The sequence below is a fragment of the Ranitomeya variabilis genome, chromosome 4 (genome assembly GCF_051348905.1).
Source record: "Ranitomeya variabilis isolate aRanVar5 chromosome 4, aRanVar5.hap1, whole genome shotgun sequence".
Classification (NCBI taxonomy): Eukaryota; Metazoa; Chordata; class Amphibia; order Anura; family Dendrobatidae; genus Ranitomeya; species Ranitomeya variabilis.
Genome location: NC_135235.1, coordinates 25,505,742 through 25,533,436, shown reverse-complemented (window position 1 = coordinate 25,533,436; position 27,695 = coordinate 25,505,742). Strand labels below are relative to the sequence as shown.

Below are 27,695 nucleotides of genomic sequence, written 5' to 3'. Positions count from 1 at the left end.
ATATCAGCCCCCTCCTCCCTCCTCCGGTTTTGCTCCTTGCTGTTTTCTGAGATCTCATCATCTCAAGGAAGAGAGTAACAGAGAGAGGGCGGGTTAGACAGACAGGGAGACGCAGAGAAAGAGAGGGAGGGAGGTAACCAGGCAGGGGGAGTGACAACCAGCAGGAGGGGGCAGGGAGGGAGCAGTTTAGGAGGGGGGGAGGAGGTGAAAAAAAAATTTTGTCTTTTGTGGGATTTTCACTGCACAACGGATTAAAAAAAAAAGAAAAGCAAAAAAAAAAAAGAAAAAGCTTTTTTTTAATTCTTTCTGCCGTGTGGCTGGTTTCTTGCGCACCCACTTTTTCTTTTTCGGCCTCAGCCAGCATCGCAGGCACAGAAAACCCTGGGCACGATGATTCGCGAGGGCTCACACTCCGATATCCCACTCGGCCCTGGATGACTGCGATCGGAGGGATCTGAGACGCTGCGAATTTAAAGGCGAGAGTGAGTGAGGGCGATCCATGAGGATTCACAGCCTCCTGCGCCCCCCAATCCTTTTGTTAGGTGGGTGCCGTTCTGGATCCTTCCAGAGATTCGCCAGCCAGGATTGAGATGGAGTTGTTAAGAGATTTACACACGTACACACACACACGCACGTATCCGTGTAACCATCCAAAGCTGCGGAGGGGACAGACGCAGGCGACATGCTACATGACACACATATGAAGCCATCCATCGTGTAGGTGGACGGGAAAGACATTGAACATACAGACAGACAAAAATACACACACACCTCTCCGGGGGATCCCCTCGGTGTACACACCCCCGGCACCGACATACACAAGTGCGCAGTACACACGGAGGGGCAACGCATGCACCCCTAGGCTCAACAGCTTACAATCTACATGGCGAGAACACAGGAGAGGCCTACGAAGGGGAGCAGGTACTGCTACATTTTTAGAATACTGCTGAAGGGTTCTTGGTTTTAATTGCTGTTTCTTTAAGACGTACTAACCTATTCCACCATGTTATTCTCATTCTATTCTATGTATATATATTCCTACGGCAGAGATAGAATCGTGTACGATCACGTAATGAAATGTTAGATCGTCGATGTAACCCCTGCGCTGTCTTCATGGTCGTATATGTGGAATCTCATGCAAATGATTGAAAGGGTTAATCGATATCGCTTCTTGGTGTGGCACATATGACGGGAGGTCAGATAAGGTTTGTCGGGACTGACGCTTTATGGAAACGTCATGTCAGAATATAAAAATATCTAGAGAAATATATTTATATTAATATAAATATATATATATTAAAAAGCAAATTCCCAGTTTACACCCAAGTCCTTGCGTCTTCCTCTCCTGCTTAGCTGTCCATCACCTTCTGGGAAAGCTGAGTGACGAACCATATGACGGCCGTCACATTCAGTACAGAGATGGTCACCCAGCTTTCCTGCACTCCTGAATGGCAGATCTGCTCCTGGATCTCCAGTTGTGTAGGCAGATTTGTCATATTGATTGTCCCAAAGCATTCACAAAATTGCTGTTAATATAGATAATTTTGTATTTTAATTTTAGGGCTTTTGGTTTTTTTTTTTCGGATTCTTTATGTATAGAATACATATGGCTTATTCATGTATGTTGTTACCCTTTACTAGGGAGTATATTGATCACTCCAAAAATGAAGGGTTAGTCTGCGTTCCTGCTGTTGCATGTATTAGGGATGTACATAGAAAAATGGGGACCCCCAATCCTCTGTGATCGACTATGACCTCATTGTAGTAAGAGTAGCCCCTCGTAACCTTTGGGCCCTCATTTGATCGGTGGGGGGTTCACATTTCTCAGGTGATTGCTAATTCGGGGCCTGCTCCCTAAACACTATTTCTTTTTACCCTAGTGTACATGTCAGCAGTGTAATTATAGTGAAAGTGGGGGTTGCAGTCGCACCCGGGCCTTGGAGCCTAGTGGAGCTCAAAAAGGTCCCTTTTAGCCCAAATGAGAAGACCAATAATATTGAAGACCTGTGATAATTGGGGACCCTGTGGAAAATTTTGCATTGGGGTCCTAAGCATCAAGTTACAGCAAAATGCTAAATATGTGCTAGAGATGTGACTGGTGGGAGAACAAGTGCACCGGCCCATGCTGAACCCAAAATTGTGGTAGACCTGTTGATGGAGAGTCATTGGAAGCTATCGAAGCTTCAAGGCACTCAACCCTGGGAAATATTGGGCCCCATTTTCCATTGTCTAACATTCTAGTAGGAGTTGGGTAGAGGACCCCCTTACTTTGTCAACTGTTGGGGTGCACAAAAGCTAGTCCCAACAATGCCCACTGATCAAATGTGGATAACTGCTCTTCGACCTAGTGGCAAAAATGCAAAAATGGCCCCCCATATTCTTGAAACTGCAAATAATCACATGACTGACAAATCAGTATTATAGGTAACTAGTACAAATGTTGTCACATATCTTAGTGGGGGAAAGTGTCACCTTTCAGCAGCTTGTACGTTTCATTTTCTGATGCAGGAATTCTGAAAGGGTTCAAAAACATTTTAAGTTCCCCCCCAAAAAAATAAACTACAAATCTAGAATAAAACAGTAAATAGAAGACGGGGAGGAGGGGGATGCAGCTGCAGCTTTTCTTACTTTTCTCTGCATGCTGGGAGAGGGATCCGAGCGCTGGTAACATATCAAGAAGAGCCAATCATTACAAAGGAATAGCAAGAAAAATATATCTTAAATACAGGTGAGACACACTGGCTGTGTCTACATTATTTTGTTTTTCTTCTCTACTTCATTGACGTATACAGTGGCATGTAAGAGTATGGGCACCCCTGGTTAAAATTACTGTGATTGTGAACAATTAAGCGAGTTAAATCTCTAAATCTCTAAAAGGCCTACACTGTATGCAGAATTATTAGGCAAGTTGTATTTTAGAGGATTATTTTTATTATTGATCAACAACTATGTTCTCAATCAACCCAAAAGACTCATAAATATCAAAGCTTAATATTTTTGGAAGTTGGAGTGGGGTTATTTTTAGATTTGGCTATCTTAGGAGGATATCTGTTTGTGCAAGTAACTATTACTGTGCAGAATTATTAGGCAACTTAATAAAAACCACATATATTCCCATCTCACTTGTTTATTTTCACCAGGTAAACCAATATTACTGCAAAAAAATTAGAAATAAACATTTCTGACATGCAAAAACAAAACCCCCAAAATTAGTGACCAATATAGCCCCCTTTCTTTATGATGACACTCAGCAGCCTCCATCCATAGATTCTGTCAGTTGCTTGATCTGTTTATGACCAACATCGCGTGCAGCAGCCACCACAGCCTCCCAGACACTGTTCCGAGAGGTGGACTGTTTTCCCTCCCTGTAGATCTCACATTTTATGAGGGACCACAGGTTCTCTATGGGGTTCAGATCAGGTGAACAAGGGGGCCATGTCATTATTTTTTCTTCTTTGAGACCTTTACTGGCCAGCCACGCTGTGAAGTAGTTGGAGGCATGTGATGGAGCATTGTCCTGCATGAAAATCATGTTTTTCTTGAACGATACCGACTTCTTCCTGTGCCACTGCTTGAAGAAGTTGTCTTCCAGAAACTGGCAGTAGGTCTGGGAGTTGAGCTTCACTTCATCCTCAACCCAAAAAGGTCCCACAAGTTCATCGTTGATACCAGCCCATACCAGTCCCCCACCTCCACCTTGCTGGCGTCTGAGTCGGAGTGGAGCTCTCTGCCCTTTACTGATCCAGCCTTTGGCCCATCCATCTGGCCCAACAACAGTCACTCTCATTTCATCAGTCCATAAAACCTTTGAAAAGTCAGTCTTAAGATATTTCTTGGCCCAGTCTTGACGTTTTATCTTATGTTTCTTGTTCAAAGGTGGTGGTTTTTCAGCCTTCCTTACCTTGGCCATGCCGCTGAGTATCGCACACCTTGTGCTTTTTGTTACTCCAGTAACGTTGCAGCTCTGAAATATGGCAAAACTGGTGGCAAATGGCATCTTGGCAGCTTCACGCTTGATTTTCCTCAATTCATGGGCAGTTATTTTGCACCTTTTTTGCCCAACACGCCTCTTACGACCCTGTTGGCTATTTGCCATGAAACACTTGATTGTTCGGTGATCATCACGCTTCAAAAGTTTGGCAATTTCAAGACTCCTGCATCCCTCTGCAAGACATCTCACAATTCTGGACTTTTCAGAGCCCGTCAAATCTCTCTTCTGACCCATTTTGCCAAAGGAAAGGAAGTTGCCTAATAATTAAGCACACCTTATATAGAGTTTTGATGTCATTAGACAACACCCCTCCTCATTACAGAGATGCACATCACCTGATTTACTTAATTGGTAGTTGGCTCTCAAGCCTGAACAGCTTGGGGTAGGACAACATGTATAAAAAGTATTGTGTGATCAAAATACAACTTGCCTAATAATTCTGCACACAGTGTAAAGTTAAAGATAACACGTCCTTTGTATTTTAGGCTATTATGCAGTATATATGGATTGTGATTTTTTTACATTTTAAAAATAACAAAAAGGAAAATGGGCCAATGCAAAAGTTTGTGCAATATGTGTGGTTAGTACCTAGTAGCGCCCCCTTTTGAAAGTATCACAGTTTGTAAATGCTTTTTGTAGCCAGACTAGAGTCTTTCAATTCTTGTTTGAGGGATTTTCATCCATTCTTCTAGTTCTGTGAGATTTCTGGGTCGTCTTCCATTCTGTGCTATTTTGAGGTTTAGCCACAGATTTTCAATGATGTTCAGATCAAGGGACTGTGAGGGCCATTGTAAAAACTTCAGCTTGCGCCTTTTGAGGTAATTTATTGTGGATTTTGGAGTGTGTTTGGGATCATTATCCATTTGTAGAAGCCATCTTCTTCCTCTTTTCAGCTTCAGCTTTTTAACAGTTGGAGTTATGTTTTCATCAAGAATTTGTTGAAATTTCATTGAATCCATTCTTCCCTCTACCCATGAAATGTTCCCCGTGTCATTGGCTGCAACACAACCCCAAAGCACGATTGAGCTACCTCCATTCTTATTGGTTGACGAGATGTTCTTTTCCTGAAATTCTGTGCCCTTTTATCTCCACACAAACCTATGATCATTGTGGCCACAGAGTTCCATTTTAACCTCATTGGTCCACAGGACTTGTTTCCAAAATGCATCAGGTTTGTTTAGATGTTTTGCATACTTCTGACAATGAATTTTATAATGAGGATGCAGGAGAGGTTTTCTTCTGATGACTCTTATACGAAGGCCATATTTGTGCAGCTGTCTCTGAACAGTAGAACAATGTACCACAACTCCACATTCTGCTAAATCTTCCTGAAGGTCTTTTGCAGTCAAGCGGGGGTTCTGATTTGACTCTCTAGCAAACCTACGAACCGTTCTCATTGAAATTTTGCTTGGTCTTCCAGAGCTTATATTGACCTTCACTGTTCCTGGTATCTGCAATTTCTTAATTACATTTCAAACAGAGGAAAGTACAAATTGAAAACACTTTGCTCTCTTCTTATAGCCTTCTCCTGCTTTGTGGGCCTCCACCATTTTCATTTTCAGAGTGCTAGGCAGCTGCTTACAAGAACCCATGGCTGCTGTTTTTTTTGGTACAAAGTTAGAGGAGGCTGGGTTTTTGTAAAGCTGAGAAATTTGCATCACCTGGCCTTTCCCAACGATAATAATGAACAAGCCTTAACCCTAACAGACTAATTAAGGTCTGAAATCTTGTTCAAAGTTATCTAATTACACAAATCTCCAAGGGTGTCAAAACTTTTGCATTTGCCCATTTTCCTTTTTGTAATTTTTTAAATGTAAAAACCCTGCTCCAATACCTCTTTCCATTGTTCTACTGTGATCTGTCCCACATCTGATTCCCAAGTATGGCCATCAGCACAAGACTGCAACATAGTCGTATACTTTGCCGATGATAATGACTCAAGTGCGGAACTTTTTTGAATTTCAGGTGTAGTAACACTAAACTGGGACCGGAAAGCGTGCCACAGTTGTAGGTATTGAAAGAAGGAAGCATTAGGAAACCCATATTCTTGTTGGAGTTTATTGAAGCTTTTAAGTATTCCTTTTTCTAGTATATTGTCCATAGTTTGTATGCCCTTCGGCTCCCACCCTTTAAACCCCTTTAACTTGTCAAACTCGGCTAATTTATGTTTGTGCCATATTGGGGTAAATTTGGAGTAACCAGTAATTAATCTCTTTCCCCTCTCCCACACCTTGTATATTAACGCCATAGTTGGCCACTCCCCATCCACGCGGCTCGCACCCCCTTCCAATATGTGAATAGGTGAAAAGTATTCTCTGTCATGTAAAACAAGTCTTCCCGCTTTGCCCATACTCTCCCTGTTTTCCCAACCGTGGATATGCTGCATCTGTGATGCTATAAAGTACATCCATGGATCTGGTAGATGTCTCCCCTCTTCTGCTCCTCCTCCCTTCTCACTGCATTGGATGCTCTGATCCAATCAGATGTCTCCTCTCTTCTGCTCCTCCTCCCTTCTCACTGCATTGGATGCTCTGATCCAATCAGATGTTTCCCCCCTTCTGTTGCTCCTCATCCCCTCTCACAGCATGCAGCCTCACAGACACAGAGAGAGGAAACTGCAGCTCCATCCCCCTCCTTTATGTTTGCCATTTACTATTTCACTCCAGATAGATTTTTTTGGTGGTCGATGAATATTTTGAACATTTAGAGAGATGTTACAGACAGGTAAAAAGGCGAACTACAAATTGCAGGAGGTGAGGAAGATCTGTGACATGGAGGTTTCCTATATTCAGATAATTTAAGCTAAAATTGGTATTATAATTTTAGATGGTATTTGACATTATTATGCCGTGCTGAAGGTATTATGGGCTCTGTCTGGTGATTCTGGGGATACTGTTTGTGTTATGTGGACACTGCTGCAGGATATTGCTATTATTGCAATACATTGAAGTTTTTGAAAGATTGCTCATAGCTATTGATGTTGCCTAAAATTAGTAGATATATAGTTGAGCAAATTTTGCAAACAGACTGTATGGTACAACAGTGGAGCGGATTCTGCACAGTAACAGGAGCCAGGACACTGCAGAGTATTATTATTATGCTTACTTATATAGTGGCATCATATTCGGCAGCACTTTTGCAAACATTGGCATCACTGTCCCCATTTGGGCTCACAATCTAAATTCCCTATCATTAAGTTGGACTGTGGGAGAAAACCAGAGAACCCGGAGGAAACCCACGGAAATATGGGGAGAACATACAAACTCCTTACAGATGTTGGCCTTGGTGAGATTTGAACTCGGGATTAACCACTGAGCCACTGTACTGCACAAGAGGAGTAGGGATGTTGCAGACTAACAGGAGCAGGGAAGCTGAGCAGTAACAGAAGCAGGGAAGCTGCAGAGTAATAGGAGCAGGGAAGCTGCAGAATATCAGGATAATAGATACAGCAGAATAACAGGAGCAGGGATACTGTAGAGTAAGAGGAGCAGGGAAGCTGCAGAGTAACAGGAGCAGGGAAGCTGCAGAGTAACAGGAGCAGGGAAGCTGCAGAGTAACAGGAGCAGGGAAGCTGCAGAGTAACAGGAGCAGGGAAGCTGCAGAGTAACAGGAACAGGGAAGCTGCAGAGTAACAGGAGCTGGGAAGCTGCAGAGTAGTAGGAGCAGGGAAGTTGCAGAGTAACAGGAGCAGGGAAGCTGCAGAATAATAGGAGCAGGGAAGCTGCAGAATAGCAGGAGCAGGGAAGCTGCAAAGTAACAGTAGCAGGGAAGCTGCAAAATAACAGGAGCAGGGAAGCTGCAGAATAACAGGAGCAGGGAAGCTGTAGAGTAACAGGAGCAGGGAAGCTGCAGAGTAACAGGAGCAGGGAAGCTGCAGAGTAACAGGAGCTGGGAAGCTGCAGAGTAATAGGAGCAGGGAAGTTGCAGAGTAACAGGAGCAGGGAAGCTGCAGAGTAATAGGAGCAGGGAAGCTGCAGAATAGCAGGAGCAGGGAAGCTGCAAAGTAACAGTAGCAGGGAAGCTGCAAAATAACAGGAGCAGGGAAGCTGCAGAATAACAGGAGCAGGGAAGCTGTAGAGTAACAGGAGCAGGGAAGCTGCAGAATAACAGGAGCAGGGAAGCTGCAGTGTAACAGGAGCAGGGAAGCTGCAGAGTAACAGGAGCAGGGAAGCTGCAGTGTAACAGGAGCAGGGAAGCTGCAGAGTAACAGGAGCAGGAAAGCTGCAAAGTAACAGGAGCAGGGAAGCTGCAAAATAACAGGAGCAGGGAAGCTGCAGAATAACAGGAGCAGGGAAGCTGCAGTGTAACAGGAGCAGGGAAGCTGCAAAGTAACAGGAGCAGGGAAGCTGCAAAATAACAGGAGCAGGGAAGCTGCAGAATAACAGGAGCAGGGAAGCTGCAGTGTAACAGGAGCAGGGAAGCTGCAGAATAACAGGAGCAGGGAAGCTGCAGAATAACAGGAGCAGGGAAGCTGCACAGTAACTGGATCAGGGAAGCTGCAGAGTAACATGAGCAGGGAAGCTGCAGAGTAACAGGAGCAGGAAAGCTGCAAAGTAACAGGAGCAGGGAAGCTGCAAAATAACAGGAGCAGGGAAGCTGCAGAATAACAGGAGCAGGGAAGCTGCAGTGTAACAGGAGCAGGGAAGCTGCAGAATAACAGGAGCAGGGAAGCTGCAGAATAACAGGAGCAGGGAAGCTGCACAGTAACTGGATCAGGGAAGCTGCAGAGTAACATGAGCAGGGAAGCTGCAGAGTAACAGGAGCAGGGAAGCTGCAGAGTAACAGGAGCAGGGAAGCTGTGCAGTAACAGGAGCAGGAATGCTGCATAATAACAGGAGCAGCTAAGCAGCAGAGTAACAGGAACAGGGATGCTGCAGAATAACAAGAGCATGGATGCTCCAGAATAACGGGAGCAGGGATACAGCAGAGTAACGGAAGCAGGGATACAGCAGAAAAACGGGAGCAAGGAAACAGCAGAGTAATGGGAGCAGGGATACAGCAGAGTAATGGGAGCAGGGATACAGCAGAACAACAGGAGCAAGGATACAGCAGAGTAACGGGAGCAGTGATACAACAGAGTTATAGTAGTAGAGATGTAGCAAGATGCAGAGTAACAGGAGCAGTAGTGGTGCAGAGCTGGAATGCTGCAGAATTACAGGAGCACAGGTGCTGCAGAGTAACAGCGATGCTGCAGAATAAGGGCAGGGCTATTCCTAGACTTTTTGTTGCGCTGCTGATTGCTTTACGCATGCAAGTGATAGCTGTAGTCTGCAAAGTTGCGTATAACTGATGGAGGGAAGGCCGCATTTTATATGCTGGTCTTCATGTATACGGTATGTTGGAGTAGGTGTGGCTTCATTATTGAGCGCTACATGCCTATAAATCTAGCACATGTATGGGAGTCCATGCACCAGAAAATCTAATTAGCGGAACCTGGTGTAAAATTATATTACATTTGTCAGGATAAACGGAAAAAAATGAACTTTAGTATACCGTAAGTTGGAATGCATGCTAAATAGGAGCGTGTTCACTCTGGCCATAAAACAGACAAAACCAAAGGCAGAAATAAAATGAAAAAAAAAAAAAAAAAAAACCTTCAGCAAGTCAATATGCAAAATCAATAGTGCATTGAAATAATATTGGGTGCTTAGTTCACACCTTTTTTGATTAAGAAAAAAAGTGTAAAAGCCATCCCACCTCGTCCACTAAGCTTCGCCTACCATGTGCGTCATACTTCACAACTTTTTTTATGTCAGAAAACCACTATGGACGGGTGGTCTAAGCAGAAGACAACTATTACCTGCAGCACGGGTGCGCGACACCTGCCGACTGCACACGTGTCGGTAGAAGTGACATCACTGACCCCTTTAATCTAACCACAGGGTATTGGGGTCTACTGATTTTTTGGTTTTGATATTTTACAACTATTAAATGATTATTAACAACATGAAGAGATACTATTCCATCCAAGAAACTCCTACATGTGGGCTGAATATTGTGCTATTGTAGTAATTGTAGTACATGGCTGTCTTATTTCCGCACTGAATGGCAGTATTATTTAAGTACTCTTTGGCGGTATTATGTGAGTACTGTACAGTAGTAAATATGGTACTGTATGGTAGTAATATTTACACACTGTATGGAGGTATATTATATTTTTTATGAATGATGGATTACATTTTTTCTGTCTCATCTTTCAATTTTTCGCTGGTCAACTATGTGCCAAAATGGTGCGCATTATGGTGCAAATTGAAAAAATACTATTTTTTTCTCTCTTTGTGCCTTTTTACAGTAAAATAGGTTTAAAAAAATTGTAGACAAATTTTTTATTCCACTAGGGCTCTGGAGTAAACTCGCACAAAAACGCCGTTGACAAATTTGGAAATGATTAATTAGCCTAAAACAAAAACTGTGCAAAGCGCCCAAAAAAAAAAAAATGGCAAGGACTGAGAAAAACTTATGGAAAAATGGCACAAAAAGTTATAATTATTATGGGGCAAAAAAAAAATATCCTTAAAATTCAAATAGTTTCTCCAGAAAAAAGGCAGAAAAAGAGTAATAAATCGAGGCCTTGATGCATAGGTGAAGGCCTAGTCCTGCTCTGCTCACTTTTGCATCGAGAGGAGAGCGGCGCTGATGTCACATCTACTGATACCTTCCGGAAGACATTGGTAGGTATCGGGTACCAGATCCCTCTGACCTCTCAATGCAGAAGTGATCAGGGCAGGAATAACCTTTGACTTTTGCTGAACTACCTAAAACTGCTTCAAAGTTTTGTGCCTGTATAAGAAAAAAGTCCCAACTACTGAGTGCCCACATTGTGGATTTTCAGCACCATTTCTGCACCAATTGACTAGGGATTTTTTTTGCGTTTTTAGGGCAGTCTTTCTACATATGATTTTATCACTTTTACGCAGTTTTTGAAGGCTCTCGGTGGGAGATTCCATACATAGTTGCATAGGTTGAAAAAAAGACCTTGGTCCATCAATTTCTTGTTCCAAACATCTTGGAGAACTGACCCCAGATCTTCTGTGTATGAGACTGGACTGGATGATGTGAGATCAGGGCTCTGTGGGGACAGATCATCACTTCCAGGACTCCTCGTTCTGACTGACTGGATGTTTGGGGTCGTTATCCAGCTGTAGACTATATTTGGAGCCTTCGTGATGGTATTACACGATGGATAAGTATCTGCCTGTATGTTGACCAAATCCTTATCTCCATTTGCTGAAATGCAGCCACACACCTACAGGACCGTCCACCGTGCATCACTGATCTTGCAGACCCTCATTATTGTTATTGTGCTGCTCTCCAACTCTTAGCACCTTCGGTGAACAAAGTGCCTTCTGTTACACTGGAATAGTTCACATTTTTGGCTCATCTGTATCTGCAGCCATATTCCTATGTTTTTGTGCATAGTTGAGTCTCTTGACCTTCTTTGCATGTTGAAGGTCTGGCTTTTGACCACGACCATTCCAGGAAGATGACTTCTGGCCAGACTTCTCCAAACAGTAGATTGTTGAAGCTGGGTTGCTGCCAGTTCTGAGCTGATGGCACAGCTGGACATCTTCCGATTTTAAAGGGAAGTAACATGTATTTCATTGGCCGACCATTGCGCCTACGGTCCTCAACATTGCCCATTTCTTGGTGCATCTTCAAAATAGCCTGAACAGCACATCTTTAAACCCCAGTCAACTTTGAATTTTTTGCTTATGCGAAACCTTGCTGATGTAGTATAACTACCTTTGTTTAGTTTTTGTGCTCAGTCTCCCCATGGTGTAAGACATGTGGCATGAAACTTCCACAACCTCACCTTTGTAGCAAACTTTGTCTACTCCTTTACCCAGTTTTAAGCTTTTTTCTGTTTCATTTAGTGTATGTGTTCCAGCCTATATAAGAAAATTATGATCATCATCACTTATTTGGTATAATTGGTCAGTCATACACCTGCCTACAATGCCTACAAGTAGTATTCAACTCCCTGCAGATTTAGCAGGTTTAATAAGATGCAAATAAGTTAGAGCCTTCAAACTTCAAACAAGAGCAGGATTTATTAACAGATGCATAAATCTTACAAACCAAAAAGTTTTGTTGCTCAGTTAAATTTTTATAAATTTTAAACATAAAAGTGTGGGTCAATTATTCTTTAATTTATTTATTCTTTAACCTTTGTTGGCAATTACAGCTAATAATCGTCTTTTATAAGACCTGATCAGGCCGGCACAGGTCTCTGGAGTTATCTTGGCCCACTCCTCCATGCAGATCTTCTCCAAGTTATCTAGGTTCTTTGGGTGTCTCATGTGGACTTTAATCTTGAGCTCCTTCCACAAGTTTTCAATTGGGTTAAGGTCAGGAGACTGACTAGGCCACTGCAACACCTTGATTTTTTGCCTCTTGAACCAGGCCTTGGTTTTCTTGGCTGTGTGCTTTGGGTCGTTGTCTTGTTGGAAGATGAAATGACGATCCATCTTAAGATCCTTGATGGAGGAGCGGAGGTTCTTGGCCAAAATCTCCAGGTAGGCCGTGCTATCCATCTTCCCATGGATGCGGACCAGATGGCCAGGCCCCTTGGCTGAGAAACAGCCCCACAGCATGATGCTGCCACCACCATGCTTGACTGTAGGGATGGTATTCTTGGGGTCGTATGCAGTGCCATCCAGTCTCCAAACGTCACGTGTGTGGTTGGCACCAAAGATCTCGATCTTGGTCTCATCAGACCAGAGAACCTTGAACCAGTCAGTCTCAGAGTCCTCCAAGTGATCATGAGCAAACTGTAGACGAGCCTTGACATGACGCTTTGAAAGTAAAGGTACCTTACGGGCTCGTCTGGAACGGAGACCATTGCGGTTGAGTACGTTACTTATGGTATTGACTGAAACCAATGTCCCCACTGCCATGAGATCTTCCCGGAGCTCCTTCCTTGTTGTCCTTGGGTTAGCCTTGACTCTTCGGACAAGCCTGGCCTCGGCACGGGATGAAACTTTCAAAGGCTGTCCAGGCCATGGAAGGCTAACAGTAGTTCCATAAGCCTTCCACTTCCGGATGATGCTCCCAACAGTGGAGACAGGTAGGCCCAACTCCTTGGAAAGGGTTTTGTACCCCTTGCCAGCCTTGTGACCCTCCACGATCTTGTCTCTGATGGCCTTGGAATGCTCCTTTGTCTTTACCATGTTGACCATGTATGAGTGCTGTTCACAAGTTTGGGGAGGGTCTTAAATAGTCAGAAAAGGCTGGAAAAAGAGATAATTAATCCAAACATGTGAAGCTCATTGTTCTTTGTGCCTGAACTACTTCTTAATACTTTAGGGGAACCAAACAGAATTCTGGTGGGTTGAGGGGTTAAATACTAAATGACCCTCTGAAAAGACTTTTCACAATTTAAAAAAATAAATAAACAAAGAAATAACATTCTTTTTTGCTGCAGTGCATTTCACACTTCCAGGCTGATCTACAGTCCAAATGTCACAATGCCAAGTTAATTCCAAATGTGTAAACCTGCTAAATCTGCAGGGGGTTGAATACTACTTGTAGGCACTGTATAATCCTACAAAATTTCTGACCTTTTGGAAGTTATTGTAGATGGATTAGTCACCTAAGCTAAATTTTTGGAAATATAAGACTGAACCCTAAAAAAAAGATTTGTGTCTTAAATTTTTCTTGGCCCCAAAGTTACCATCAAAACTGTTTATTTGACACAACTATCTCTGTGATGATGTGTGTCGGCCGCCCAGCATTCCGCTGGTACCCACCCATGCCTTAAGTAGGGGGCTTCTTCTTGTGCTGCTTTGATCGGAAAGGTGGTCGCACATGCATGGTTCATTCCATTCCAAAGAGCTGAGCGTGCACGGCCATCTCACCATACTTTGAAAAGCCGACCAAGGACTATGCATCTTGGATAATTAGCCCCACGTTAGTCCTCGTTATCTTCTTCCTAGTCTGCTCTTCATGATTGTCAGGTCTCGCCCCATACGCACACATAGGGAGAGACCTGTCAATCTAGGGGAGCAGAGTGGGGAAAAGACAACCGTGAACCACTAGTCATCCAATCCAAGACACATAGCGTCTGATTCATCATTTGTGGTGGTGGTGGGGGTTATAAGTCACTTTTTTTTTTTCTTATGGTACTCATTGACATTTTTTGCACCAAATTCTTCTGCTGTTCTTGAATTCTGTGCAAATGCAAAAATGCTCTTCATTTTTGTCTTTAACCTTTTTGACGCCTTTTTAAAGCAAAAAAAGTTTTATGTCCTTCTAAAATGTTGCACAATTTGCATGAAAACTCCTAATAGTACATAAAAACACTCTGGTGAGGAACTGGAGTACATTTGAGTACCACAATTTTAAAAAAGCAATTGATGAATCAGCCGAAAACATCTGGAAAATCCCAACCCCCACCCACAATCACAAACATAAAAAAAGCAAAAAACAGGAGATCAAATAAAATAAACGTAAAGCGGTATTCCCAGCTTCAAGATCCTATCCCAATATGTAGTAGGTATAATAATGATAATTAGCAAATGCCTCCAATTAGAAATGTAGTATAGTTCTTCTGATTCGCTATCTTGCTTACTCCATGTGCAGGGCATTGCAGTAGCTTAGATATCCATGGTTATGATCAGTGGCATACTGCCAATAGCAGCAAGACCAGCGGCTGCTATAGGGACCATGAGCCGGCGGGTCCCGGTGATGGTTCCGGCATCGGGCCCCCTTCCACCCGTCATTGCAAGGTCAACTGTATAGGCAACCTAGATGCCGGTAAAATTGAAAACAATGATGGAAGAGGGAGCGTCAGCAGGCGCCGTGACATCACTACATGGCGCCTGCTGTGCTGAGATGTGTGTGTGCTTCAGAACGCTCGTTGCCAAGACTTGAGCAGCAGGGGAACAAGGAGGAGAAGTGAGTATTGCATTTTTATTTTTTTTTTTTTTAATCAATGAGTAAATTGTGGTGGCCATAATACTATATAAAGGACTATGGTTTATGGAGGACTATGGGGAGTGTATTATACAGCACGATCTATGGAAGACTATAGGGAGTGCAATTATACTATATGGAGTACTATGCGGAGTGCATTATACTATATGGAGTACTAGGCGGAGTGCATTATACTGTATGGAGGACTATGGGGAGTGCATTATACTATATGGAGTACTATGCGGAGTGCATTATACTGTATGGAGAACTATGAGAAGCGCATTATACTGTATGGAGAACCATGTGCAGTGCATTATACTGTATGGAGTACTATGCGGAGTGCATTATACTGTGTGGAGGACTATGGGGAGTGCATTATACTATATGGAGTACTATGCGGAGTGCATTATACTATATGGAGGACTATGGGGGTGCATTATACTGTATGGAGGACTATGGGGAGTTCATTATACTATATGGAGGACTATGGGGGTGCATTATACTGTATGGAGGACTATGGGGAGTTCATTATACTATATGGAGGACTATGGGGGGTGCATTATACTGTATGGAGGACTATGCGGAGTGCATTATACTATATGGAGGACTATGGGGGTGCATTATACTTTATGGAGGACTATGGGCTGTGCATTATACTATATGGAGTACTATGCAGAGTGCATTATACTATATGGAGGACTATGGGGAGAGCATTATACTATATGGAGGACTATAGTGAGTGGATTATACTATATGGAGGACTATGGAGAATGCATTATATTATATTGAGGACTATGTGATGCATTATACTATATGGAGTACTATGGGGAGAGTATTATACTATATGGAGAACTATTGGGAGTGTAATATACAATGGTGAATTATTATGGAGTGCAGTATACAATATGGAGGACTATGGGACCTATTATACTATATGAATGGGTGTGTGGGAGCTATTATTGTATGTGGGGGCCATTTTTGGATAGCTATGTGGGAGCATTTATACTTTATGGAGGGCTATGAGGGGGCCATTATACTGTGTGCAAGCAATTACACAGTGTGAAGGTTTGTGTGGGCTCCATCATACTGTATGTGTGGTCATTATGCTGCTTATAGGGCTAGCATTGTGGTGAGGTGTGGGGGGCATTATATTGAATGTAGTCCCATTATACTGTACTGCATGGAGGGCTGTGTGGGGTCACAGTTGGGCGATCATACTGTATTGGAATCACCATACTTTGCCGGGTGGAGTTTAGGTGGAGTACAGTCAGGTCAACCGAATATTTTTTTGTTGTTTTTGTTGAGGTGGGAGCCCAATTAGAACTTCTGCTATGGTGCCCAATGCTTTCTATGTTTGCCCCTGTTACAATCACTAACCATTAACTGTTAATATATGAGTGGTCGTTATCATGGATACCTAAGTTTCTGCAATGCCCGCATCTTTTCAGGCACGTGACAGCTGATTTGATCAGCTGTCATGTGCCCCTAACAGCCGCGGGTGGAGTCGCAATCCACCCTCTGCTGTTAACATGTTAAATGCCAGTCAATCTCTGACAGTGGCATTTAACATGCACATGTCCACCGGCGCCCCTGTCACATGATGGGTTGGCATGACTGCTGGGGATCTGCAGAAGACCCCCGTTCTTGTCATTGCTGATCTCCTATGTACGTTGGTAAAAAAAAAAGTTTTTTAAAAACATTACAAAATATAAACGTTCAAGTCACCCCCTTTTGCCCCATTCAAAATAAAACAATAATTTAACAAAATACACATATTTGGTATCGCCGAGTTTAGAAACATCCGATCTGTAAAAATATAAAAAGAAATTATCTGATCAGTAAACAGTGTAACGGGGAAAAAAATAATAACGCCATAAGTACGCTTTTTTGGTCACCGCAACATTGCAATAAAATGCAATTGAGGGGATCAAATAATCGTATCCACCCCAAAATGGTAACAATAAACCATCAGCTTGGCGCGCAAAACATAAGCCCTTATCTAGACCCAATTCCCAAAAAATGGAGACGCTACGGGTCTTGGAAAATCATACCATTTTTATTTTATATGTTTTAAATACTTTTTTTGGATTTTTTTCCACCACTTAAAATGAAAAAAGAACCTACACATGTTTGGTATCTGTGAACTCGTAAGGCTATGTGCACATGTTGCGGATTTTGCTGCGGATCTGCAGTGGATTGGCCGCTGCGGATTTGCAGCAGTTTTCCATGCGGTGTACAGTACCATGTAAACCTATGGAAAACGAAATCCGCAGTGCACACGGTGTGGAAAATACAGCGCAGAAATGCTGCGTTGTATTTTCCGCAGCATGTCAATTCTTTGTGCTGATTCCGCAGCAGTTTACACCTGCTCCACAATAGGAATCCGCAGGTGTAAAACCGCAGGTGGAATCCGCCCAAAATCTGCATGAATTCCGCGGTAAATCCGCAGATAAATGCAGTGCATTTTACCTGCGGATTTTACAAAAAAGGTGCAGAAAAATCAGCACCCTATTCCACAACGTGGGCATATGGCCTAATGGCCTGGAGAATCGTAATGGCAGGTCAGTTTTAGCATTTAGTGAATGTGGTAAAAAAAAAATAAGAAAAATTGTGGAATTGCCCTTTTTTAAAAAACTTTTTTCCCCTTTTTCCTGTACACTATACAGTAAAATCAATGGTGTTGTTCAAAAGTACAACTTGTCCCGCAAAAAACAAGCCGTCACACGGCCATATTAATGGAATGTTAGTTAGCTGCTCGTTAGTCGTCAATTCCGAAAAAAAAAAATAGACAGATCCTGTCTTCTATCGGGAATACTGGAGTAAAAAATGGGCAGAAAATGTTGTGCTATTTCGAAGAGTCCAAAATTGTGGATTAGGCTAAAACATAAAAATATTGTGCCAAACTAAAGCAAAAAAAAAAGAAAGAGGAAATAAAGTAAAATTCTATAAAAAAAAAAAGAGGCACAAAGTACGGTAAATACTGAATAAGGCGCAAATAAAAAATAATATTTTTTTACTCCAGAAAAAAAAAAGTCAGAAAAGCAATGATGAATCGGCCCCAGCATGTACGGGGGAAGCATTATACCCGGGGAGAGTAACTCCGTCACACAGCGCCGCACCGAGGCACCGTACAGCGGCATCCAGTGAGATAAGCCCTAAATTAAAGAAGCACCATATTTACTCCGCACGACTGTTCGGATCCCACATTGTGCCTACAAGATAGGCGCTGTCACTGTCACAGTCAACTGGTAAAAAAAAAAAAAATAAAGTTATATTTAGGATCCGCCGATGCTGCACCAGCGCCCGTAGGCCGTTGTCTTGTCCTCGCGAGCATTCAATCAATAACCTGGGAAAATGTGAAACCCGAGCAGCTCTCCACCTGCGGACGACTCTCTTCCGGTAAGGCTCTGCCTGCAGCTCACATGACCGGTAGGCTGCATGGCTCACCGTCCACCAGGCAGGGTGAGTATAAACCACCGGGGAAAGACAAGGGTGCACAAGGGTACAGATTAGGATTATGACGATAAACATGCCCCAAAAGCGCAGCTTCCAAGCCTCGAGCCTTCACATGTTATTTTTCTCTTGTTTTTTTTTTTTTTTTTTTAAGTTTTACAATTTTTCTTTTTTTTAAGTTAACTTATCATCAGGTCAAAAGTCTCCAGTTTTTGCTCTATTTATTTCTCCTGCTGATCTCCTATGTAATTTAATTTTTGTTTTATTAAAATCCACCATACGGTTCCAGAGATATGAGAATTTACATTCAGTGTCAATTTTACCAAAGGGGTGTGTCTTACCGGATTCTCTGGGGGCGTGTCTATATTATTACTCTGTGTGCAACGCCCCCTTGGTAAAGATCATACAAATTAGTGGCAAGTTAAAAGGGCCGTATCTTGGGAACCGTGGATTTTATAAAACAATAACTAAGAATAAAATACTCAAAGGATGAGCAAGAATAAAACGGGCAAAAATGGACACTACAAGGCCTGTATTTGTTGCAGTTTGTGTATAGGGCATTAATTCTTTTCTTCTATTGAGTTCAGTGCCTAAAGAATAAAAAAGGATTGGGCATGTTCGAATCCAGCATGCCCAACCCTTGTTTTTCCTAGGACATCCCCATATTCATTAGATGGTCAATGGATTTGGTCAACGTTCACCTAAATTTTATTTATTTTTATTTATTTTTTTTGTGGGGAGGGCATTATTGCATTTTCAATACCCTTTCACAAGTGCATTACTGTAAAGGGACGCTATCTACCTTTACAGTAATGCACTGCGACCACTTTGCGCAGCTCTTTAGCCACCGTCCTTAGCTCCTGACATAATAGCCTTCCTACTACACCTCCTGGCTATGTGCCATACTGATACAACCAGCCCATTACCCCCTCAGTATAGCTTTTACTTTCCCACTACACCCAGGATCTTCCTTACTACCCTATACCCATTTCAGAATACAGACTGCATACATTATTAAATAGATTTTTGCCCTAATAGTGTACTTTAAAAAAATACATGTCAAAAAGGCTGTATAATCCTTTTTTTTTTTCAAGTTTAAACTCAATCTCTGCCACCTAGCCTAATTGACAGCTCCTCAGTGCCCCTTCTCCCCGCTGCTGCTGATAAATCTCACACTACTCAGTATAAGCTGCAGCTGAGCGGGAGAAGACTGAATACATTATATTCATGAGATCTCTCACATTTTAGCTAATTTTAACATCAGGATTATACAGCCATTTTTTTCACAGCAAGTACACCAGCCTCATCAGGCTCCAGATGTATCTAATAATGTATGGCTATTGTATTGTGAAATATGGTCATTTGTATTTATGCTCATCTATATTTCTCTTTAATTTTCCAGGTAGGATTTCCCTTACTGGATATTTTTGCCCCCTTCCCTTAACCCTCCCCCCTCCTGGCACTGTCGGAGGGGCAGTTCATGGTATCTGTTAACTGCAAGGAGATGGGGCCTGTGCACCCTGCAATATGAAAACGCGACAGAATAAAGACTCGGTGAGTATTGAATAATACTGGTATGGGGCCAATCGCAACATGGCTCCATCACACTCCCCCTCTGAAATACTTTGTGCTACAGGGGCTTTTTTCCTTCCTTTTCCTATTCCTGTCCTCACTGTTGCCCCCCACCCCCCAAAAAATAAGCTCCCCCCATTTTCAAAATGTTTTTATTTTGCTTGAAACCCCAACCAATATGACTTGTCCTCTGTTTTCTGTGTCGTCAAGAAGATGTCGATGAGGAGCGGAAGGAAAAAGGAGAGCGTGGGTCCACGGGAGGAGCGCAGAGCGAGGGGGAGAGCCTCTCCCGGTGCAATCAGCACATCCAGTAGCGACAGCAAGAGCGAAAAGGGCCGACCAAGTGCAAAGGTGAAAGATCTCCTTCTAGTCATCTTGGATCACTGCGGTCAGGTCTCTCCGCCTTTCTTTATACTTTCCCATCTTTCTCCCACAGAAGGGACGCATGGATGACTCTGTCCCTAAGAATAGTAAACGGGAAAGAGTAAAAGACTCCTCCGAGAGTGAGGGAGAAGCAGGGAAAAGTCAGAAGAAAGCTAAGATGGAGGTGAGAAACTCATCATTTTATTAATTTTACTTTTCGATAAATCTGATAACTATAGCCTGGTTGGAGCACTGATTACTCCTGGGGTGCTGCTTTAAACCTCATTATTAGAGATGTGTTACCTGATGATAGGGTTAAAACTGAAATCTATAATTATATGAGTAAATTTACACGACATGTTTCCTGGATTATAGGTGTTGTACAATGTTTAAACCCAGTTTGGAGAGTCGGACCCCCACCCACCCATGACGATAGTTCATCAATTTTCTAAACCTTGAAAATCCCTTTATTACTGAATACTCAAAATGTAAATGTTATTCTTCATTTCTATTTTTCCACAGTCTCCTGAAGTTCCCCGTCCGCCTCCCGATGAAGAAAGCTTAGACGGGCAAAGCGGTAATGAAGATGGCGGGAGCGACCCCCGCGATATTGACCAGGATAACCGCAGCACGTCTCCAAGCTTGCACAGCGGGGACAGTGAAAGTGATGCGTCTTCTGTCCCTTCACCAAAATCATTTCCTTCTCTGTACAGGGGCCCTGGTTCTCCCCCACCACCTCCTTCACCAGTTGCTGAAAATCCTGTGTTGCCACCACCACCTCAGGCTTCTCAGCCACCTGCGCCGAATGAGCCTCAGGCTGCTAGACCATACCCAGCTCTCCATCTTCCACAATTATATCCCAGTAGTGTTGGGATGGTAAAATCTGGGCCTACACAGACTCCTCAAGCCAAGCCTCCACCCACCACCCCAATAGCAGGGTTGGGTTCTCCAAGGCCGTTGGCATCTCCTACAGCTCTCCCTCCCTCTTTACCCACCAGTTCTCCTTCCACAGCATCGTACCCCCATGTTTCCCACAACCTGCCTCCACCTCCAGCTTTGCGTCCCCTCAATGCATCTCCAGGACTGCCACCTCAGGTTGGAGAAAAAACTAGTCAACCTCTACCTTCGTCTTCTTGTACACTTCGATATCCTCCTTACCCAGGACAGTACCCACCTGGTTATCCTCATCAGTATCCTACACAAGGGAAATATGGACAACCTCAGCCAGGTCCCCATCCATCTTGGGGCCAAGGTGGACTAAATTATGGACGGAATGAAGGAGCCCCTCGCTACCCTCAACCGTCTCCTCAAAATGGACAAATAGGTGGAGGCCAGAACCCTGGAGGCGGATTCGTTGCCCCTCACCACAGCAGCACACGTGCTCAATCCCCTCATAATAACCACCCCCCACACCCAATGCCTTCACCGGCCACAATTCAATCTCCAGCATCCCAAAGCAGTGTTCCCCACCCTCATGGAGGGTCATCAGTTGGACAGAGTCAGTCTCCGAACCATAATTCAAATAACTCTCACCATCCTCATATTCTACCCAACAGAGGACGCTCTCCTACCCCACAAAGTGGCCAACCACCAGCGGTTGCTCCCCAATCCAGCCATCACCCCCCTCATGTTCTGCCTGGTGGAATTTTATCTCCAAGTTTACACCATCAGAACAACACTCAGATTTCAGCTCCTGGGTCTGGAAATGGTGGTGGACAATCACCTGTGCCCCCAAATACGTCTCAACTCTCATCACAGCCTCCATCTACAGGTGGGAATTTGGGTTACTCCACCCAAGTGGAGCCCCAGAATTCTCAATCAACACATACTCCTTATCAAAACCACTCAACTTCGTCTGGTTGCCATCATCCTCCAAACACTCAGGCTTATGCTAACTACCCATTCCAAGGCTACAAAGGAGCTCCTCCAGCAGCACCACCTTATAAAAGTGGGCCTCCGCCACCGTATAAGGTGGGAACTCTTCCTGTTTCAACTCCTCCACCTGTCTCCACCCAGAGCTTTAAAGACTCTTCACCTTCTGCTCCTACGACTGCACCCCCACCGGCTCCTCCACCTGCAGCTCCTCCACCAGCACCGGCTCCAGTACAGATAAAACAGGAGCCAATTGAGGAGTGCGAGGCAGAGGGTGATAGTCCTGTTCCTCCTGTCAACAGCCCTTCACCTCCACCCAAGATTGTGGACACACCAAGTCACGCCAGCCAATCTGCAAGGTAAACTTAAATCAAGTGTGTCCTTTTTTCAATATTACATCTGACTATAAAATAAATGTAAGAACCGTTAGAAGTCCTACTACTATGCAACCGAAATCAAGCATTTAATGGATGAGACATTGATCTCTTCATCCATAAGATAATCATGCTTCATGCCTCTACAGGTTTAATAAACACCTGGATCGAGGCTACAACTCCTGCTGCCGGACCGATTTGTATTTTGTGCCCTTGGAAGGGTCAAAGCTTTCGAAGAAGCGAACGGAGCAGATAGAGAGAGCGCGACGAGAGAGCGAGCAGAGGGCCCGAGAAGAACGTGACCGAGAGCGTGAGCGGGAACGTGAACTGGAGAGGAACGTGGTAAGGGTGCGTCCATTGCTCAAAACATTGCTTCTTAGTTTACCATTCCCCAGCCATTAGCCACAGTAAGAGAGCTCCAATAGTCATGGCAGGAGACCTACCTGGTTTTCTAATTTGCCCAAAATCTGGTGCCATGATTGAGACTACAAATATAATGCGGTAATCTTGTATTTCTCTTTCTTCTTTTATATTTTAGCAAAAATTGGAGTCTCGGTCTCACGACTGTCCTCAGCTGTGTCCTCAGCCCCCTCATCACCATCCCTCTTTGGCCTTACCTTCTCCATCTTCTGCCCCACCTCGTCCACCTCACTTTGAGCCCCCCGGAACCGTAGCTGCTGTCCCTCCTTATTTAGGACCTGACACGCCTGCTCTTCGTACCTTAAGTGAATACGCTCGCCCTCATGTACTTTCACCAGCTGGGAGAGCACCTCAACATGGCCACCCTCCTCACCACCCATTCTATTTGCCGCTCGGAGATCCGCTCCTTGCATACAATTTGCCCGCTGTGTTCGCTAGTGACCCTACCAGGGCAGAAAGGGAGCTGCGAGAAAGGCTAAAACCTGGATATGAAATGAAACCAGGAGAGCTAGATCCTATTCATGCAGCTACACTTTCCCTGCCTCCTCCACCACATCACCAACCCCCTCCTCAACCACCTCCCTCTAGTGCTGGTGTCCCTCACCAAATGGGATTGCACCACGCCTTCCAGTACCACCATGGGCAGCATTCTCACGCACATGCCCTGGAGAGGGAGAGGATGGTTCTGGGGGCCGCAGGAGCAGGGCCTGGAGCTGGACCCGGAGGCACAGGAGCAGCTGGAGGGGCCCGAGGGGAGCTCGCCTACGCTGAACGACTGGCCGCAGAACGACAGCACGCAGAGAGAGTGGCTGCACTAAGTGGTGACCCCTTGACCAGACTCCAAATGTTGAACGTTACCCCGCATCATCACCAGCATTCCCACATCCACTCACACCTACACTTACACCAGCAGGACGCCATACATGCAGGTAAGTCCAACGGTCCTGGCTTTCTGCTCAGAAATAATAATCATTGTCCAGACTTTCAAAAACTTTCCCCATTTACATCCACAGCTTCTGCCGCCGTGCACCCACTGATGGATCCACTCGCGTCAGGTTCCCACCTGACACGGATCCCGTACCAGGCAGCCGCCCTCCAAAATCCCCTGATTCCTCACCCTCTGCATGATAGCGATGTCCTCCGACAGCAGATATTTGGTAAGTGCTACAGCCTTGATTTCCAGTTCTCCCTTGGGCGAAATAAGCTGCCTAATTTCCCAGTATTTCTTTAAAATAGTTGTATCTGCTTATACAATACAAAGCTCCAAACCCCCTTAAACTGCAGGGATGTTTGCTCTACAGCCAATCCCGGCCCTCCGATAGCCGTGGTCCATGACAGACATGAGCACATAAGATTACACCCTGCAATGGACCCCATGGGCTGTCTGTTCTTAGGGCACACAAGTATACTAATATATTTTACATATTAAAGCTTATCGGTCACTAGATCTTACATTACATCCTGCATACATCATTAAATAAATCTCTTAGACCTGATGAGGCTGCTATACTTGCTGTGAAAATCCACGAAGAAATGGCTGCATAATCCTACCTGAAAGTTTAAACTTATTCTCTGCTCACCTATGTGATTGACATCTCTGCAGAGTCTGTCCTCATCTGGAACTGAAAGTCTGCCCACCTTGCCTGATTGACAGCTCCTCAGTTTAGTTTTTTCCTGCAGTTGCTGAATCTCTATCCACCCACTTTATTGACAACTTCTCAGTTTCCCCCCTCCCTGCTGAAGCTGAGTGTCTCCCACACCTTCTGATTGTCAGCTCCTCGGTATCCCTCCTCCCTGCTGATGCTGAGTTTCCCCCACACCATCTGATTGACAACTCCTCGGTATCCCTTCTCCCTGCTGAAGCTGGATGTCCCCCCACACTGTCTTATTGGCAGCTCCTCAGTATCCTTCCTCCCTGCTGCTGTTGAATCTCCACCCACCTATCCTGATTGACATTGCTCAGGTTTCCTCTTCCCTGCTGCTAAATATCTGCTCATCTTGCTTGATTCGCAAAACCTCAGTGTCCCTCCTCCCTGATGAAGCGGAATCTCCATCCACCTAGCCTGATTGACAGCTCCACAGTGTCCCTCATACCTGCTGATGCTGAATCTCTGCACACCTAGCCTGATTGACAGTTCCTCAGTGTACCTCCTCCCAGCTGCTGAATCTCTGCACACCTAGCCTGATTGACAGCTCTACAGTGTCCCTCCTCCTTGCTGCTGCTAAATCTCTGCACACCTAGCCTGATTGACAGCTCCACAGTGTCCCTCTTCCCTGATCAAACTGAATCTCCATCCATCTAGTCTTATTGATAGCTCCACAGTGTCTCTCCTCCTTGCTGCTGCTAAATCTCTGCCCACCTAGCCTGATTGACAGCTCCTCAGTGTCCCTCCTCCTTGCTACTGCTAAATCTCTGCCCACCTAGACTGATTGACAGTTCCTCAGTGTCCCTCCTCCCTGTTGAAACTGAATCTCCATCCATCTAGTCTAGTTGACAGCTCCACGATGTCCCTCATACCTGCTGTGGCTAAATCTCTGCACACCTAGCCTGATTGACAGTTCCTCAGTGTCCCTCCTCCCTGCTGCTGCTGAGATCTCACACTGTTCAGTTCAAGCTGTAGCTGTCAGTCAGAATAGGTGGGCGGAGACTGAATACGTTAGACTGATGAGCTCTCTCACTCTCTAGCTGGACTGAAAGCTTATTTAAATAATTGGACATTTGAGCCATTCTGATGAGGATTTGTAAATGAAAGTACACCTGCCCAGTCAGGTCTTAGAGATCCATTTCAAGGGGTTGACTACTGGGCAACCCCATCTTATCTGCTAAAATGCCCCAGATACTCAGCTCCCGGACTGACTCTGTTCCAGCGATGTTCTCTCAAGTAGGTTATTGTCCCTTGAGTGCAAATATCCCCATGTGCCAATATGACCAAGAGGAGAAAAATCTTATTTCTGACCTTTATATTGTTTTTTTTTTGTTTTTTTTGTTTTTAACCCCACCAGCCTCTCCTTACAGAGACCTCCCTTCGGCTCTTTCCGCCCCGCTCTCAGCCGCTCACCAGTTACAGGCCATGCACGCTCAGTCTGCAGAGCTTCAGCGCCTGGCCCTGGAGCAGCAGCACTGGCTGCAGGCCCATCACCCTCTGCAGGGAGTACCCCTTCCTGGACAAGAAGACTATTACAGGTGAGTCGTTTGGATCCAGGAGCCTAAAAAAAAAACACGTTTCCATATTATCACATGGAAATAGGTCTGACAGGTGGGTATTGGGAGTTATCACTGTACTACTTAATAAATGATAAAAGTGATGAAATCCTCATCAAGTTTTGCCTGTTAAAGAGGCTATCCACCTATACTCAGGTTTCCAAAAATCAGATTAATACTGGAAGGGGGTGGTCCAAATATATTTGGACCCCCGGCAGGGCTGGCTCCAGATTTTTGTAGAGTCCCATTGAGCCCCTCTTCACTTTTGCATTACCTCTGTCCTCCCCTTCCATGAATCACGACCAGGGCCAGACTGGCCATCTGGCAATTCTGGCAAATGCCAGATGGGCTGGTCCAGTCGTGGGCTGCATTGTCTGCTATACTGTGAACAGTATCAGCGTCATCAGGGTGCAGTTGAAATGGAGCATCAAGAGGAGGAACAACATGGGTCTATGTTCAAATGCCAGGGCTGAATTTCACTCCAAGTCCTCCCCTGGTGTCGACGGTCATCAGAAGGAACACCCTCCCAACATTTCAAACCTCTTAAATGCCGTGGACACGAATTACCGTGGAGCTTGAGGTTAAACTGCTGTGATCGGAGCTAGGGCTCACCGGCACCCACACGGTTTGGAGGGTGTTCACCTCCTGAGCCCTCTTTACTCATACACTGTGCCCCTACATGTGCGGTGAATGTCGCCAATGGACATTTGGACAGATGCCATGGGCACTTGCCAGGGATGGGCTGGTGCAGGTCGGAGTCACAATTTACCCTCCTCCAATGCCAGCTTCCCCAGTATAAAGAATGTATATTCAGACCACCATGGGCCAGCCAGTGGGCATTGATATCTGCCCAGGTCTGTTTGGTGGTGATGCCGGCACTTGTCCTTTCTTTCTTTTTTCATGGTAATCAGCCTAACTCCGATAATGAAGATTTTTATAGCTGAATTATTACTGACAGTGACGACAGAGAAGGAAAAGCCGCCGCCGTCAGATCATTCCTTCCGTCTGCCTTATTAATCAGATTTTTCCAAAAAGTAGGTGCAGAAACTAAAAAAAAAATAAATAAACGAAACTGTTTTTAAAGCTTGTGCCATGCTTTTTACAGTCACTTGAAGAAAGAAACTGATAAAACCCTGTAATGAAGTTATGACATCAGAGGTCAACTCGCTCATCGCAAGCTTCCGATTGGACGAGACAGGATGACATCACAGCTCCAGACATGTGACTCTGCTGCCCGAAAAGGGAGTAATATTTATCGCGACCAAAAAAGAAAAAGAAAAAAAAAATCCCAAAAGATGGTGGCAAGAGAGACATGCTTCCATAAAGTATTGGAGACTGTATGAAAGATACTCCTGGATACCGAATCTGTGCCAAGAGACATACTGTATCCGTGACATCTCGTGAGAGTGAGACAACATGTGGAAAACAATGCCCCCGATTCTCCTCAGAGAGCGATTCTCCTGGGAATATAGACCCCCATTACAGTGAGACAGCCACTGACGCACCACACCTTGAGCATATTGAGATCCTTATG

General features: G+C 44.5%; 1 protein-coding gene across 4 annotated transcripts; it reads left to right on the top strand.

Annotated features, from left to right (window-relative positions):
• The first annotated feature begins 220 nt into the window (after positions 1-220).
• ATN1 (atrophin 1) lies at positions 221-27,446 on the top strand. Of its 4 annotated transcripts, none has more exons than XM_077258179.1 (10): positions 221-542; positions 19,761-19,912; positions 20,144-20,281; positions 20,367-20,477; positions 20,816-22,524; positions 22,689-22,881; positions 23,078-23,888; positions 23,973-24,116; positions 25,963-26,143; positions 27,267-27,446. In XM_077258179.1, exons 2-10 carry the CDS (start codon positions 19,886-19,888, stop codon positions 27,298-27,300), a joined length of 3,348 nt encoding a protein of 1,115 aa, XP_077114294.1. In that variant the 5' UTR covers positions 221-542; positions 19,761-19,885; the 3' UTR covers positions 27,301-27,446. The 4 variants fall into 4 exon arrangements, with proteins under 4 accessions (XP_077114294.1, XP_077114293.1, XP_077114291.1 ...); XM_077258178.1 differs by having other exon boundaries at positions 20,141-20,281; XM_077258176.1 differs by having other exon boundaries at positions 20,141-20,281; positions 22,689-22,887.
• The last annotated feature ends 249 nt before the right edge of the window (positions 27,447-27,695 follow it).

Coding starts and splice junctions, on each gene's coding strand:
- ATN1 (XM_077258176.1), top strand. CDS start 19,886: ATGAAAACGCGACAGAATAAAGACTCG. Junction 22,525..22,688: donor CACGCCAGCCAATCTGCAAG/GTAAACTTAAAT, acceptor ATGCCTCTACAG/GTTTAATAAACACCTGGATC. Junction 26,144..27,266: donor GGACAAGAAGACTATTACAG/GTGAGTCGTTTG, acceptor TGCTTTTTACAG/TCACTTGAAGAAAGAAACTG.